This window comes from Verticillium nonalfalfae (genome assembly GCF_003724135.2).
Source record: "Verticillium nonalfalfae strain VnAa140/NRRL 66861 chromosome Unknown scaffold_53, whole genome shotgun sequence".
Taxonomy (NCBI): Eukaryota; Fungi; Ascomycota; class Sordariomycetes; order Glomerellales; family Plectosphaerellaceae; genus Verticillium; species Verticillium nonalfalfae.
In genome coordinates this window covers 60,687-75,293 of record NW_021167278.1, presented here as the reverse complement: position 1 = coordinate 75,293, position 14,607 = coordinate 60,687, and the positions used below count along the sequence as shown (strand labels likewise).

At 55.4% G+C, this 14,607-nt stretch overlaps 4 protein-coding genes across 4 annotated transcripts; 2 read left to right on the top strand and 2 right to left on the bottom strand.

Annotated features, from left to right (window-relative positions):
• Positions 1-274: 274 nt before the first annotated feature.
• On the bottom strand, positions 275-844 carry D7B24_007013 (uncharacterized protein; the record flags this gene model as incomplete). Its single annotated transcript, XM_028641130.1, has 1 exon — positions 275-844. The coding sequence occupies one exon, from the start codon at positions 842-844 to the stop codon at positions 275-277; it is 570 nt and encodes a 189-aa protein (XP_028494807.1).
• Positions 845-3,495: 2,651 nt separating this feature from the next.
• D7B24_007012 (uncharacterized protein) lies at positions 3,496-4,371 on the bottom strand (the record flags this gene model as incomplete). The annotated part of the gene is made up of 2 exons (XM_028641129.1): positions 3,496-4,241; positions 4,299-4,371. 2 exons carry the CDS (start codon positions 4,369-4,371, stop codon positions 3,496-3,498), a joined length of 819 nt encoding a protein of 272 aa, XP_028494806.1.
• A 732-nt stretch (positions 4,372-5,103) lies between these two features.
• On the top strand, positions 5,104-7,226 carry D7B24_007011 (uncharacterized protein; the record flags this gene model as incomplete). The annotated part of the gene is made up of 3 exons (XM_028641128.1): positions 5,104-5,698; positions 5,772-6,807; positions 6,866-7,226. The coding sequence occupies 3 exons, from the start codon at positions 5,104-5,106 to the stop codon at positions 7,224-7,226; spliced, it is 1,992 nt and encodes a 663-aa protein (XP_028494805.1).
• A 1,613-nt stretch (positions 7,227-8,839) lies between these two features.
• On the top strand, positions 8,840-9,683 carry D7B24_007010 (uncharacterized protein; the record flags this gene model as incomplete). Its single annotated transcript, XM_028641127.1, has 2 exons — positions 8,840-8,995; positions 9,069-9,683. The coding sequence occupies 2 exons, from the start codon at positions 8,840-8,842 to the stop codon at positions 9,681-9,683; spliced, it is 771 nt and encodes a 256-aa protein (XP_028494804.1).
• Between the last annotated feature and the right edge of the window lie 4,924 nt (positions 9,684-14,607).

Here is a 14,607-nt window from a genome sequence, read left to right as displayed (position 1 = left end):
TACCTTCGTGGTGCCGCTGGAGTTGTCTCTATGTGTTGCACTGCAGTTTCGTTTTCTGATACCAAAGACTGCGTGGTGTCTCTAGATGGAGATTCCAGTGCGTTCGTTGCTGACTGGTCTAGCCCAGTCTCGGCGTCGAGCTCATTGATACGTAATCTGAGCCTCAAGAGGACAGACGCTCGCGAGTGCTGATCAAGTTTTGCTATACAGGCAAATCTAGGGTGCCCTGGTCAGTGAATAGAAGCGCGGGGCCGAATGCGCCGGAGTAAGCTGCTCACAAAGTCTCAAGCAGTGCAGTAGCTTCGTCGGACGAGGTACGCGCTGCGCCGGAGTCCACGTCTCCAGCAGCGGCAGGGTTGATAGCTTCGACGTCTTTGGAACCGGACTCTGCAGAGTGAAACATCATGAGCAGATCACCGCTCTTGATGAAGCTGATCAGGTTTTCAATATCCTCGTCCAGATTGGTCGTACGCATTCGGCGAATGATTGCGATTGACTCATCTTCGGTGCGTAGAGTCAGTAGATGGAAGAGCTGTTCCAAGAGACGGCTACGGCGAAGAAGGTCGCTGTTCTTCTTCTTGAGAGCAGCCGTTCGAGTAAGGTCAGGGTCGACGTCATACTCACATTCCTCAGCTGGCCGGCGAACCGTGGCGGCGCAGGTCGAGCATACAGGCCGACGGCCATCGCACTTCGTTCGCTTGCGGCGGCAGGCAGAACATGCCACCTTGGTCTGCGGAGCACGCTTCTTGCTACTCGAGATGGAGGAAGTAGATGACGCCTCTGCTAGGTCGGTATCGTCCACAAAGCTCGCATTAGCAGGCAGAAGCTCGCGGTAAGGCTTCATGGTCGCCTGCGGAGAATTTCGACCGTGTTTTCCGTTATAGTCAGACCTCGTTGAAGCGACTGGCCCGGTACGAGACGTGGGCTTGGGCGCGGTGATGGGTGGTCCAAAGCTGTTTCTCAGGCTCGCTGCTCTTGTCCCATCGGTGGCCAATAAGAGACTGCGTGCTGGCCCCGCATCGACTGGTCCAGTATGAGGGGCAAAGAGCCCATGCACATCGTCAGAAGGGCTTTGAACAACATACAGCAACACCAAACGTGTTATAGCTGACATGGCTCAGTTACCAGCGATGCAGGATGCGCTTCCTGACACAAAAACTTTCTCCGTATGAGAGCGTTTCAAGCTGTGGGGCCGCAGCTTTACCTCAACTGGAGGCGCGAACAGGACAGCTCGAGACTGTACATGGCTTTCTCCCAGTATAAACCGCCGCGTCTGGATTCCGCAGGGGATCGGAGAAAACCATCCGAACAGCTGGAGAGCTGCATATGTCACGTGACTGAAGTGAGAGGGACTGAAGCTGGCAAGGTTCGGTGCGTCACTCTGTCGCCATGATGACGGGGTATCTGGCCCACACAGGGTGGCTCTCAAAAAAGAGCCGCGGTGGCGGGACCAGCCCCGAAGCATATTGAGGGGCTTGGACTCAAACATGATGGCACGGCCAGTTGGCAAAGGGGCGGGTTGCTGCCCGGTTCGCCAATTCTGATGTGGGTGGGTTCGACGGCAACATACCAACTAGACAGCCTATCAAAGAGTTAGTCAATTTTTCTAGCCTTTTGCCTCAATATTGAATGCGTCGTCTTGAGATGATGCTGTTCGGGAACCACATACCACATACCACAGAATTGTCCGTTTCATGAGTTATCTCAGGTCACATAGTGGGTATTTGGCAAATTGTTGCCAGTCAATCCACAACCCAGCGGCCCACAACATTGCTGAGTTGCTCCCAATTCCATGTTCTGGTCTTCGTCGTGTCGATGCTTGCTCTTTGTTTCAATGAGGAAGGGACTTCCCAAGAAGGCGCTGTTCTGGTGACATTTTCCCAACGATACTGTGGAGCCCAGGTTTGGACCTGTTGTCGTCTTCGCTGTCGGTTCGCTGCCCGTCGGGTTTTAGTAGTCGACGGTAAACATGGAGGGGTAGGTGCTAGCTAAGCTCGGGTCTCCTCTGGCAACGCAAGACAGTGTAGACATGCCTGATTTGTCTTGTCGATCATGCCATGAGGGCATTGCGGAAGTTGTGTTTAGGATGCCGGACGTTGCACAGAGACGCCAAAGGTACCGCAGCTTATAGTCAAGCACGCGTTATTTCTGGTCTGACAACTGGAGTTTCCCGAGAACATGTCTGTGGAATTTCTGTCGTACTCGAAATTCTGTTTCGGCGGACGTCGAGATGGTCGAATGTGAGCAGTCGTGAACCAAAGCGCATATCCCCCGGACCAAGTGTCCGGCACACAGCCGAGGTCTTCTGGGGATTCTTGACGTTCGGACGTCCTCGATAGATTAGACATCGATATGAGACTCGATCGGCAGCACGGCTGACTGTCTGTAGACAACTAACAAGTCGGGCAATATTGCTAGCAACATGCTGAAAGTGCTTCGCTATACACCAGCATAGCGGAAAATCGTGGCGCTGCAATTTGTTGAAAAGGCCAAGGTATCGAAAGCAGAACATCGTCAGACGGGTGGCCGGGAGGCCAACTTCGTCAATGAATTTGCGGAGCCTGGTTTCGGGACCATGTGGATTGGGGAGGGGGCCATCCACTGGATGCCATGGTGGTATCGCTGGAGGAAACTGTGAGGAGGGTGTTGAAATCGAAAGCTCGCGGCGGTGCTAGAGACCGCAGTCAAGACAACTGAATCAAATAATCGATGGCAAACAATCAGACTGACGAGGAAGTCAACGAGGACTGTTGCGACTGTTGTATAACGGTGGCGATCCCAAGTTCGAGTTCACGGCCAACCGAGACGGTCGCAGGAACAGTGTAGGTAGAGACCTTGGCCATAGTAACATCGTAGCAAGCCATGGAAAGGGAACGATGACGACGTAACTGTCATCGATGCCGTGTACTCCAATAGTCGGCGAGGGGATTGTGTGTTGGATGGAAGAAGAGGAACCTGGGGTGACAGTAGCAGGAGTATGAAGTGGATCTGGCCAATCACGACGAACGCTCAGACGGGTTCAGCTCCGTGTCTTTGGTGGGTCGGTTGTCCTACATAGGAGACTTCCAACTGCCCCTCTGAAGATTGCCCGATCTGTTTCCCAATTTCCAAAAGATACGCAGAACTCGCGACAGCGCATGGTTTTGATAACACTGATCGTGTACGTGATTAAGGTTTCAATTTCTTAGGCCGTGTTTCCACCTCCTTCCAGCTTCAGCTTCGGAGCTTTGCATGACAGACACGGGCACTTGACATACCATGACCTTCTTCACTCTAGGTAAGTAACTTCATCGACAAGGCCTAGGGGTCTAGTGGACTGGTTCCAACCTAGCCTCTAGGTGACGCTCAACAAGACCCACGTTCACATCTTATCGACATGGAATGTTTCAACCTCAAGAGGATCATGGAATACCATTCAGGATGTTAGAATAACATTGTGAGGTTCTGTTCTGTCACATTGCCAACTCTTGTAGGAGCCCCTGCCCTTGCCTTTTGTCAGCCCTCATCATCCGCTGCTTCTTCTACAGTTGCTTTGTGCGATGCAGAGTCACCCTGCTCTATTCGAGGTCTTAAGTAGCCCTCTTTCTCCAGCTGGCTGGCTTCTTCTGGCTCCATCAGCCCACCGCGCCCTTTGCTCTTGTCCAGTTTTGCTCTGACAACACTGGGCACGAAGGCCGAGACGGCCTCCTTCTGGAGATTGCGAACAACCGGTTTCGCTTCGTACACGGTTCTTGCTTCCACGGCAGGGGCTTCGTTTTGCGCTGTTTGTCTTCCTGCTTTCCGTGGTTGTGAATCTGCCCCTTCGTCCTCCTGTCGATCTGCTTGCCGCCGCGCACGTCGCCGCGCCCACCAGGCATCCATGACATCCTTGGGAATCGGAGGCGGCGTGTCTCGCGGCATAGGGATACGCTTGACGTCCTCTGGCACATCGTCGTCGTCCTCGTCACTTGAAGCAGCTTCCGTGCCACGCCGCCTCTTGCCCAGAACGCCGCCTCCCGGACCTGTGTGATCGCGTCCTGAAAAACCTCGACCGAAAGAGGGAGCAGCGTCTCCCATGGCTTCTCGCGCCTTCTTCACTGCGCAAAGTTCCTTTTCGAGGCCTTCGAGGACCTGCTCCTCGTGGCGAGATAGTTTGGCGCCATTGGTGGTGATGGCTTTGAGATCATCAATCTGTTTCTGGATGCGATCGGGGTTGCGGCGCGCAAGTTTTTCGTTCCGACGGTTCTGGACCTCTGACTTTCCTGTGACGTGTCAGCTTTCAAGGTTCGTTCGTTGTCGTTGGGGGGACATAATCACACCTTTCTTGATGGCCTTGGCCTTGTCGGCCTTGCGCTGGGCCTGGACTGGATTGAAGTTCCGCTCTTTCGCCATTCTATCGGCGTGGAACAGCGGGTTTGGATCTTCAGCTCGACCGGTCGAGTATTCAAGAGCCTTGGTGTTGTTCGAGGGTATCAAGTGACGGAACTCGATTGATAAATGCGTTGCTTGCTGCTTGTTGCTAGTTGCTCGAGGCCCACGGCTGTGAGTCTCCAAATCCTTATCGCGAAGGCTGATGTCACCTTATCCGATTTCACGTGATGGTAGGCTCAAACAGGGGATGGTTGTTGCTGCTGCAACCTCTGTTGACAGATCCCTGGCCCCACCCAATAGCACGTTTCCATTCCGCATAACGTACCTAGGTAGGTACCACAGGAACGGCACCACCGCCGCCATCGATCGCCTTACAGATTGGGCCCTGATGTCGCTACTGCCGCTGCTGCTGGTGTTGTCATTGCCGCTACTGCAACCCCCTCCCACCTCGATTGAATCAGTGCTTTCCCTTGAATGCATTCCGTTGCTGCCCACACCAAATTCCACCACCACCCCTCCCTCTCCCTGTCTCTGACTCTGCCCTGTGCAGAACAACATTTTCGTCTTCCTTAACCTCGAGTCTGGTACTTGTCTATCAGGACTTCCTTCACTGCTCCTTCCACATTTGGGCTCTCCGCCAGCCATCCTGCTTCGACTGTTCTCGATATCAGTACTCACAACCCCTGCATCCGCAGCTGCTTGGCTTGTTGATCCCTCCCCTTCGAATCTATCGCCAGGGTATCGATCGCAACAATGGCGAGCTTCATGTCTAACTTCTTCCCCGGCGGGAGCAAAGAGAAGCTGGGCAGTGAGCGCCCAACCACGCCCACTGGGGACAACTCGAGCAACTTCGTCAACCCCGTCAGCACCCCGCAGGGCAGCCCCAGCAAGAGGACGCTTCCCCCCGGCGCCCATGAGCTACCAGAAGCTTTTGAAAACGCAATGAAACTCAATGCTCTGCCCGCCCTCGAGAGCCCAGTCAAGCTCGGCCGACCACAGAGCGTCATCACAACCCCGCAGTCGCCCGGCAAGAACCGACCCAATCCACTGGATGAGGCTAGTCCCAACGTTGACGATAGCATCCTCCACCGATCCGCCGTGTCCACTGGCAGTCCCTTGAAGAAGCAGCATGGCCAAGAGAATGCGCCTCCCTCGGGACGTCTCGGTGGCGGCTACGACTCTCCTGCACAGGGCCAGACGCCTCTCCCAAGGCATGATCGCTTTCAGACCCGGGACAGACCTTCGACACCGGCCAAAAAGTTCAACACATCACGGGCGCTCACGCCAGAGGAGCTTGAGATTCTCCAGCGCCCCAACGTTCGGAGGTTGGTAAATGTGACCCAGCTATGTATGTATACCCGCCATGTCCAGGCCGTATGTCAACGAGCACACGGGGAACTGACCGAGATGATTCCGCCCAGACTTCCTCGACTACTACTTCGATCTCCTTACCTACGTCGGCTCCCGCCAAAGTCGACTCACCGCTTTCAAGTCGGAATTTTCTCCTGAGCAAACGGATGAGGCCACATACGGCCAGATGTGGCAGAAATACGCAGGTCGTGAGAGGGCCAACCTTCGAAAGCGTCGTGTCCGTCTTCGCCATGGCGATTTCCAGATCCTCACTCAAGTCGGACAGGGTGGTTACGGCCAGGTGTTCCTAGCGCAGAAGAAGGACACACGTGAAGTCTGCGCCCTGAAGGTCATGAGCAAGAAGCTGCTGTTCAAGCTGGATGAGGTTCGCCATGTTCTGACCGAGCGCGACATTCTGACAAATGCGAAGAGCGAGTGGCTCGTTCGGCTCTTGTACTCCTTCCAGGATGACAAGAGTATCTATCTTGCCATGGAATACGTCCCCGGTGGAGACTTCCGCACTCTGCTGAACAACACTGGCGTGTTGAGCAACCGACACGCGCGATTCTACATTGCAGAGATGTTCTGCTCCGTTGATGCCCTCCACCAACTGGGCTACATCCACCGTGATCTGAAACCCGAGAACTTTCTCGTCGATTCCACGGGCCACGTCAAGCTGACTGACTTTGGCCTTGCTGCAGGCATGCTGGCTCCGGCCAAGATTGAGTCGATGCGCATCCGTCTCGAGAAGGCGTCTGAGACGTCCGTACCGTTCGGCAAGCCGATGGAGCAACGAACGGTGGCCGAGAGACGGGAGGGCTACCAAATGATGAGAGAGAATGATGTCAACTACGCCAAATCTATCGTCGGTTCGCCCGATTACATGGCACCAGAGGTTCTCCGTGGTGAAGAATACGACTTCACGGTTGACTACTGGAGCTTGGGCTGCATGCTCTTCGAGGCTCTGACTGGCTTCCCACCCTTTGCTGGCTCCAGTGCCGACGAGACGTGGAGGAATTTGAAACACTGGAAGGAGGTTCTGAAGCGGCCTGTTTGGGAGGACCCCAACTATTTCCTCAGCAACAGGACTTGGAACTTCATCACCACGTAAGTTTTGATCAAACACGGCATCTGACACGATGAAGGTGGCTAAACATGGCGATAGGTGTATCAACTCGAGGTCAAGGCGATTCTCCAACATCCAGGAAATCTACGCGCACCAGTACTTCGCCGAGGTCGACTGGGAGGTGCTCCGCCAGACCAAAGCGCCTTTCGTCCCCGAGCTGGACTCGGAGACGGATGCAGGCTACTTTGATGACTTCACCAACGAGGCAGACATGGCCAAGTACAAGGAGGTGCACGACAAGCAGACAGCCCTGGAGAACATGGCTGAGCGTGGCGAAGAGATGGGCAAGGGTCTCTTTGTCGGCTTCACGTTCCGCCACCGCAAGCCGCAGACAGAAGAGAGCAGCTCGCGCAAGGCCAACCCTTTCCGCGAAGACAACACATTCGGGACGATGCTGTAGAGCCATCCTCTCTTGCACAGGACAGAGGCGCGCTACTTTGCCCGCCGGACATTTCTTTAGCGTACTGGCCGCGAACGGGTCACAAAGAGGCTCGCGTGAGGCCCGATTGGGATCATGACAAGCTGCACGACGATTGATCTTTGGAGCAAGGAGGTTGAAGGCCCTTCGACAGGGCGGTGGGGCGGCTGAGTCGAATTGCGACGATGTGTACTGTGGATTCGTTTCTTGGCCCAAGCCAGGCTCACGGTGGCAGCCTGGTCGGCCTATTCCGCCCCCTTTTCAACCACTACTTCCGACATTTTTATTTGTCAGTCTTTTTTCTGTTTGTGGATTCTTGGGGAGGTCACGCGATGCGACCTGTGAGCGATGATCGAGACTGGCTTGCTATACCAGGCTGCGTCCCATGGAAATAATGAGTAAAAGAGGCGTATGGTAGGACGGCGGTAGCATTGAGTTGGTAGCCTCATACATGTATGAAGTAGACATCAGAGACAGGCGAGGAGAAATGAAGCACATTATGATCTTTCGTTCGGTACAGGTCGTGTGTGGGCGAACAGCAGCCGGCACTGACGCGCCAGGCGATGATGATTACCACCAAGGAGACCAACGTTCCGCCCTCGACAAGGCACATTTCACTGCCTCGCCGGTCGATCGCCTCCCTCCAAATCCGAGTGCCTACGCGCCAAACGTCATCCCTCCCGACATCTCGGAGTCGCACGCGCGTCGCCGTCAGCGCAACGTCGGCACAGCTCGTTGAGTGCGTCAGCACCATCTCCCCTCCCAGCATCTTGCACGCCCGACGATCTCGGTCGGTCTCGTCTCGCCAGAGCGCAAAGGGGGGAAGAAGGAAAGGGAAGATCAAAGCCACAAAGGCCGTAGCTCGGGTTGGTTGGTCGAAGAGAGGGCGTCGTGTCATCCGGGGGTTCACGCTTCGGGGTTTCCCCACCTTTGGCCCGGACCGCCCGGATGGGGCCGCGTCTCTTCTGTTGCGGGGAGGGGACGCCGCACCGATTGGCTCGGCCTGACGATTCTCTGGGAAGGGAAAGCCTGCGCAAGGGCAACACATGGCATGGGGTTGGTGGCAGAGCAGGGCAGGACGCGTGGCAGAAATGTCGGGGGGGACGCCGAAGGAGGAGGGCGAACCCAGCGAGTGTCTCCCCTTCCCCCACCCCCGTTGCCAAGTCGGCCGAGCCTGGCGAGAGGCGGAGGAAGAGAGGGCGTGTGATGTTTGGCTGCTGTGTTGTTTCAGCGTGTTGGGTTTTGCCCCCTCCTCGCTTTCGCGATGCTCGTTCTTGTGTGCTTACTGCGGCGGCGGAGGCGGCGGGGTGGCCTAGCTTATGCGTCACTCGGTTTCGGTTCCACGGTTTTGGAGCCGCCGGCCGACGTGGCGGGCGAGGTGGTTGAGGCAGTGACGACATGATGTCTTCTGTGGTCAGTGGTATAAGAGGCTGGCGATGCATGCTGTTTGCTTGTCGTTAGTTGTCACCAGCATATCACGACAATTAGCAACTCATTGGGATTGAACGAGCCGCTCCTGCAACCACACTAACGGCCCCTGTTTATTCTACATCAATAACCACTGACGGGAACGGGCGAGAACCAAGTTTGCCAACATGAGAGCAGTCCTCCTGTCCGCCGTGCTGGCTTCCGCCGCCACGGGTATTCGTGCTTCTCCTGATTCGCCCTGGCCCTGGGATAACGACGACGACAAGGACGGTTGGAATTGGGGATGGGGAGATGGATGGAAGGGCCCAGGACCTCAATGCGCCGTACGCTTATTTTCCCTCCTCCTGTATCCGACCCTGCTCCTCCCCCTCAATGCTGACTAGTGGGTTCGTATAGTCGTCCTGTCTCTCGTCACACTGGCAATCTGCGGTTCCCACGCCAGCAGCCATCTGCACCGAGGCCACAGGTCTGGCATCGTGTCTCGCCTCCGCCTGCACCACCGATGCTGCCGCCTACAGCAGCTACACCTCACGCTCCGCATCCGCATGCTCGCGCTGGTCCACCTGCTCGACCACGGGCACCTACACATACTCGTACGACTCCGAGTGGTGGGACTGGGCAACCCCCACGGCGACGGTCGTGACGGTGACGGGGTGCCCTTGGAACGGCAACGGCTGGGGCTGGGGTCCCTGGGGTGATGGCGATGGCGATGGTTGGGGGAACCGGGGCCCGGGCTGGAGGTATGAAACCGACACGGTGACTGTAACGGTGACGGGGGGAGGCTCGGCGAGCGGCAGTCCTGCTCTGTCGACCATTGTTGTTGCTGAAGCCGTCAGTGGAGACGAAACCGTCCGAACGACCTTTGGCGTGCCTGCGGCGACAGGGACCGACGGCAACGACAGCAACGCCGACGACAATAACAGCGCGGCCGCCGGCGGTGATGACCTCAGAGGCGTCAAGGCTGCCGCCGCTTGCCTTGCGGCTGTCGTTGTTGGAGTTGGCCTCCTGTGAGAAGGTCCATGGTCATGGTACATGTTGCACAACTGCGTATTTCTTTTGGTGTACAGGTTTGCTTGTCGAAGATGGACTGCTGATTGAAGGGGACGTATCTTCTGGTGTTGAGTTTTACATGCGGTCGTTACAGCATGGCAAGGTTATATTATGATCGTGGAATTATGGATTGTTTTGTGACTTTGGGTGTGGTAAATGAACGAGCTTTGCTGTGACACATGGCTTTGTATGTCGGCCTACTCTCGTACAACAACTCCCCCCAGTGTAAGAGTCTTCCGCAAGAGATTGTGAAGAGATGCAACTCAACTACAGCAGAGTCGTATATACCAATACCAATATGCCTAGGTCATGGACGAACCGGGTGGAGGCTCGGTTTTCCTCGACAAGACAGTAAGAGGTGCTGAGTAGAATCCAAGACTAGCCTCAGTACCTACCCACCAAGGTTGATAAAGGATCTTCCCGAAAGATTTGTATTTTTAGTTAGAAGTTGAATACTCTATACACCGGCATTCTCCGTCCCTAAGTAACTTCAGACACCGACTTTCGACAAGCTGACTGCTCAGAGGCGTCATGGCAACTGCCCACGCGTTGATGCGGCTCATTTGCCGGCCAGCCTCCATGGAAACTACTTCCAGATTCATCTGCTGGTCATTTTCAACTATAGGTGTTTACCAATGCGGCCGTAAAAGCCTAACTGGATCCTGTGATGTTGTTCCTTCGTATCGAGATTATGTGAGCGCGAGTTCTGTCAGGGCTGGAGATATCCAGACAATAACCATGCAATATGCAACCGGAGTATATAGCTGGTGAATTCTTTGACTGCTGCATCTCCTGCCGTATTTTTATCAGCATTTTGGTTTTCATGATTGCGGTTGCGGCATGGTTCGATCGACTGACAACGCCTGAGTTGTTGACATGATCATCCCAGCGTAATCTAGCCTCTCGCTAGGTACACCGGCGGGCAGTGGTAGGCATGAATCGTGAATGACACAGATTAGTGAAGTCGTCTTACTAGGCACTCTGACGTGAGAGTAGCCAAGTCTCAACCAGGACGCCAGCCGTTTTCCTGTAGATCCATTCCCAACCTTCCGACCCCAAACCGGAGATGCGGGGTTTCTCCAGATATGAGTAGACGTAGCACGGCCACCAGGAATAAATGAGATTAGCCTGCGTCAACGGGTGCAGTTCCGGGTCACGATCCCACAAGCGACATGCATGTGTATCGAGTAGCCGTGCAGCATCACGCGCGCCGCTGCCGAGACCAAGGCGCCGGGAAACCAGCATCTGATCAGCCACAAGGCTTAATGATACATGGGGGTTGGCATTGACAAGCAACACGCAGAGAGCGTTCAGAGCGTTGATTGAGGTTCATTATGCGGTGAGATATAGAAGGAGAACACAGATAGGCCGGAGATGTTCATTCCTAGATAAGGTGATCGTCAACGCAGGGTCCTTTTGCGAATTCACCAAAAAGACAGCATCGAACCTGTTCATTGGCGGATCCACCATCGCATGTGCCCAGCTGCCCTTTTCGAGGAGGTAGCAACCAACATGATTTGTTTGCGACCCTTGCGTCAACGATAAGACAGATGTGTGAGGCAAGTTTGTCTGGTTTGACGTGACCTGGAGTGCGCGGGAGCTTGGGCTTGGGCGTCCAACTATAAGAATGCGCATGCTCCCACAATAATGCCGGGCCGCAATGATCGTATTCTGGATCACCATGATCAAGCAATGGTAGACATGACGTCTAAGCAACTTTGCAGATTTTCCTGGTCGATCTCAACCTCGCCTGGCCTCGCCTTGACCTCGACCTCGACCTGAGCAACATTTACGATATGCTCGCTGACTTCGATGGTGGCACAACATGGCACTCACGAAACACCTCCCACCCCAGGTTCGTCCCGATGGTATGCGCACAGCATGGCACTCGAGCAAGGAAAGAAATGAAGACAGGAGACTTGCTGGCCCAAGGCGGGCTGAGTGTCGCATGACCTGATGATGGCTTCTGCTAGGGTGGTATTGAACCCCCACGCCGGCCAGCCCGCGCTGTGAGCCACTCGCGGACGAGAACACGAAAAGGATGCCACAAGTGGTCTCGGATCGACACGGATGGTGCGCACCTGGTCCCCAATCGAGGCCGCAACAAAGGATACGAACAACCCCTGATAAGCAGAAGTGCCTTTGCATGCGAGCTTATTGAGGCCATCTGACTGGCTCGGTTCGATTGAGGAGCGTCTGGACCGTCTTGGTGGCCAGAGAGTAGCTGGAGGCTGGCATCTCACCAACCTCCTGAGAGCTCGTGCAACTTTCGCTGAGGTCGGCCCAAGCAACCTCAAAAAGCAAAGCCAAAAAGACGCAGCGACATCGAGGGCCCAGGCTTCAGGAACGGCCCGGAACCCGAACTAACATGTAGGTGACGCAGAGCTAGCGTCTTGTCAACACCGAAGAGGCGGAAGGAAATGTGCAAATCCGGGCGCCATGTACAGGTTCACTGCTCATTGAAAGTACTGTGACACAATCGTGGTACGCATGCTTTGCCTGCTGTTAATTTTCGCATGAACAGCAATCGTTGGTTATCAGTGCCCCTGCGACGTTGTGGGTAGACCTAGCGCCTTTGGAGGGGTTAACGATGGGTCTCATCGGGAAAATTAGGCACGACCCAGGCCACCCGACAACGCGCGACGGTCTAGACGTCTCAATACAGCGCTTTCAGGTAGGCCGGCCTTTGCTCGGTCGAACATTGACAATGTAGCGATACCGGAGTGTGCGACTCCCTTGCCGCGAAGGGCGAGGCAGTCTACATGCAACTTCCAGCTGAGCGATTTCTCGATACGTTGACTACAGTGCAGTTTTGATGTTGATGGGACCACCATGTGGGAAGTGCGACGTTCTTTTGGAGCTTCTCGAAGACAGCGTTCACCATTTGGCATGTGAAGTTCGAACGTGGGGCCTGCCACAAGCATCGTTTTGTCACTTTCCTCGCCATTGTCGATTATCCTAATAGGGGAATACGTCGCATGTGTTCATGGGGACCTTCGTTTGTGTTGCGTAAAGTTTTGAGATTAGCTATGGACATAGCGTGTAGGACCCTGAAAATTTGACGTACTGCCTCGAACTGATTACGAGATGGCAACGTGGGTGTCAGATTCGCGAAGAAGCGTGCCCCAGGCACGATGCGTTGGGCAACGGAATGACGACATGGCTGGATCGCAGCCCGCGCTATGGAAGCAGCTCCGTAATGGGTGAACACCGCTGCGAGTGCAGTGCCTCGCGGCATCGTGACACAGGCAAGGGACATGGTTAGGGCTTTCAGGCCAGAAGACGAGTGGTTCGGGCAAGATACCCCTTCGCCCGAGGCTTCGGTGTTTACCCAAGTAACCTGACCATGGTTCTGAAGACTTGGGGACCCACAGTGAACAGGTAGCGGCGGCAGCTCGGCAGCCTCTAGAGTCCTCTCTGGCTGCTTCTGCCTTATGGGCACCTAGGTAGGCTAGGTAGTAGCTTTCAGTGTGGTCCGTAGTACAGCGCGGCTGCCAGCCCGGCTATCGTGGGGTCTTGGCAACGGCTCAGGACACATGCATTTTCGTCACCTATCATGCGGCAGCCGGCGTCATTTGACAAGGGGGTTTCGGCGCAAATTCCCCAACGTGTGAAACATGACGTGGGAACAGGTTTAATCAGGGTCCAGTGGGGCATCGTGGGTTCGAACGGAGTCTCGAGATGCGCGGTGTGCTCAGAGTAGGAGAAGATTTTCGGAGGCTTCTTTGGTTCGTCACGTCGAAATGATGAGTGAGGAGAATTTTGCTCGATTGCCAAGCAAATTCTAAGTTGGACGGACAAGCCGTCCCGTAGCGAGAAGAATTCGGCTTCGTCGTGAGGCTGAGCGGCAAAGCGATGGATTCTGCATTGGGGCATTCGCTTAGTGGAGGATAGGGAAAGGGAATCGTGGCCATGTACATCGATCGGGCCTATGCTCGTGGAATTGGGTCTTGAAATGGAAAGCCTCCACTGTCAAAGCGTCAGGCTGCGAGGCGAAACGAACGAGGCTGGACGGAGAGTCCATGTGTGCATGTTGTAGTAAGCGTGCCATGCTGTACCCGAGCGCCCGGATCGAGGACGCTGCCTTATTGTTCGCGGCTGACTCGCCTCTTGTGGCAGCGCAGGAATAGTCCCTGGGCTGCGGGCGCAAGAAGGCATACCATCTTAGTAGAAGTGGTCTTAGGCGTTAATGGTTCGAACGATGAGTGGACCGGACCCACGGCTTTTCTGGTGTTGGAAGCGTGTTGCGGAGGACCATTCACCCACCCATCGACAACGACCTGGCTGAGAGAGAGTTCGGGAGTCGGTCGGTGGGCCAAAGCCGCCAAAAGCTTGGCCCTGTCTGTTCCTCGTGAGCTAGCCGCCGTCGGGATGGTGGCTCCGATGAAGTGCCTTATTGCTGCGCGACAGGCGAGTGTGCAAGGGTATTTGATCCGTATGGGAGCCACATACACCCATATCCCACCAGTCGAAAGAGTGTGAGGGCGCGTGTGAGGGGGTTCGACGAGGGGGGTAATGCGGGACAGCATGGACCAGTCCATGCTGCGACAACGGAATCAAACTGAAGATGGAGAGCATCGGTAGAATGGAGAAGCAATGGCGGGAGAGGGGGGGCGCGGGCGGAGGAGGAGAGGTTGGCAAGGCAAGGCGGGACAAGGAAGGCAGCGTACGTGGTAGGTAGGTGGTAGTTTGGGGGTGAAAGGGCGGCGCGGGACAGTGGGACATCAAAGGAGGGGCAGTAGGAACAAGGGCCTAGACATGGGCAAGGGCATCCATCTCATTCTCACGAGGGATCCCTGCAGGGAAGGAGAGACCGAGTGGGGGTTCCTGGGATGCACCTGCCGCACTGGATGGGGTAGGTAGGTACGTACCTTCGCACAGAAAC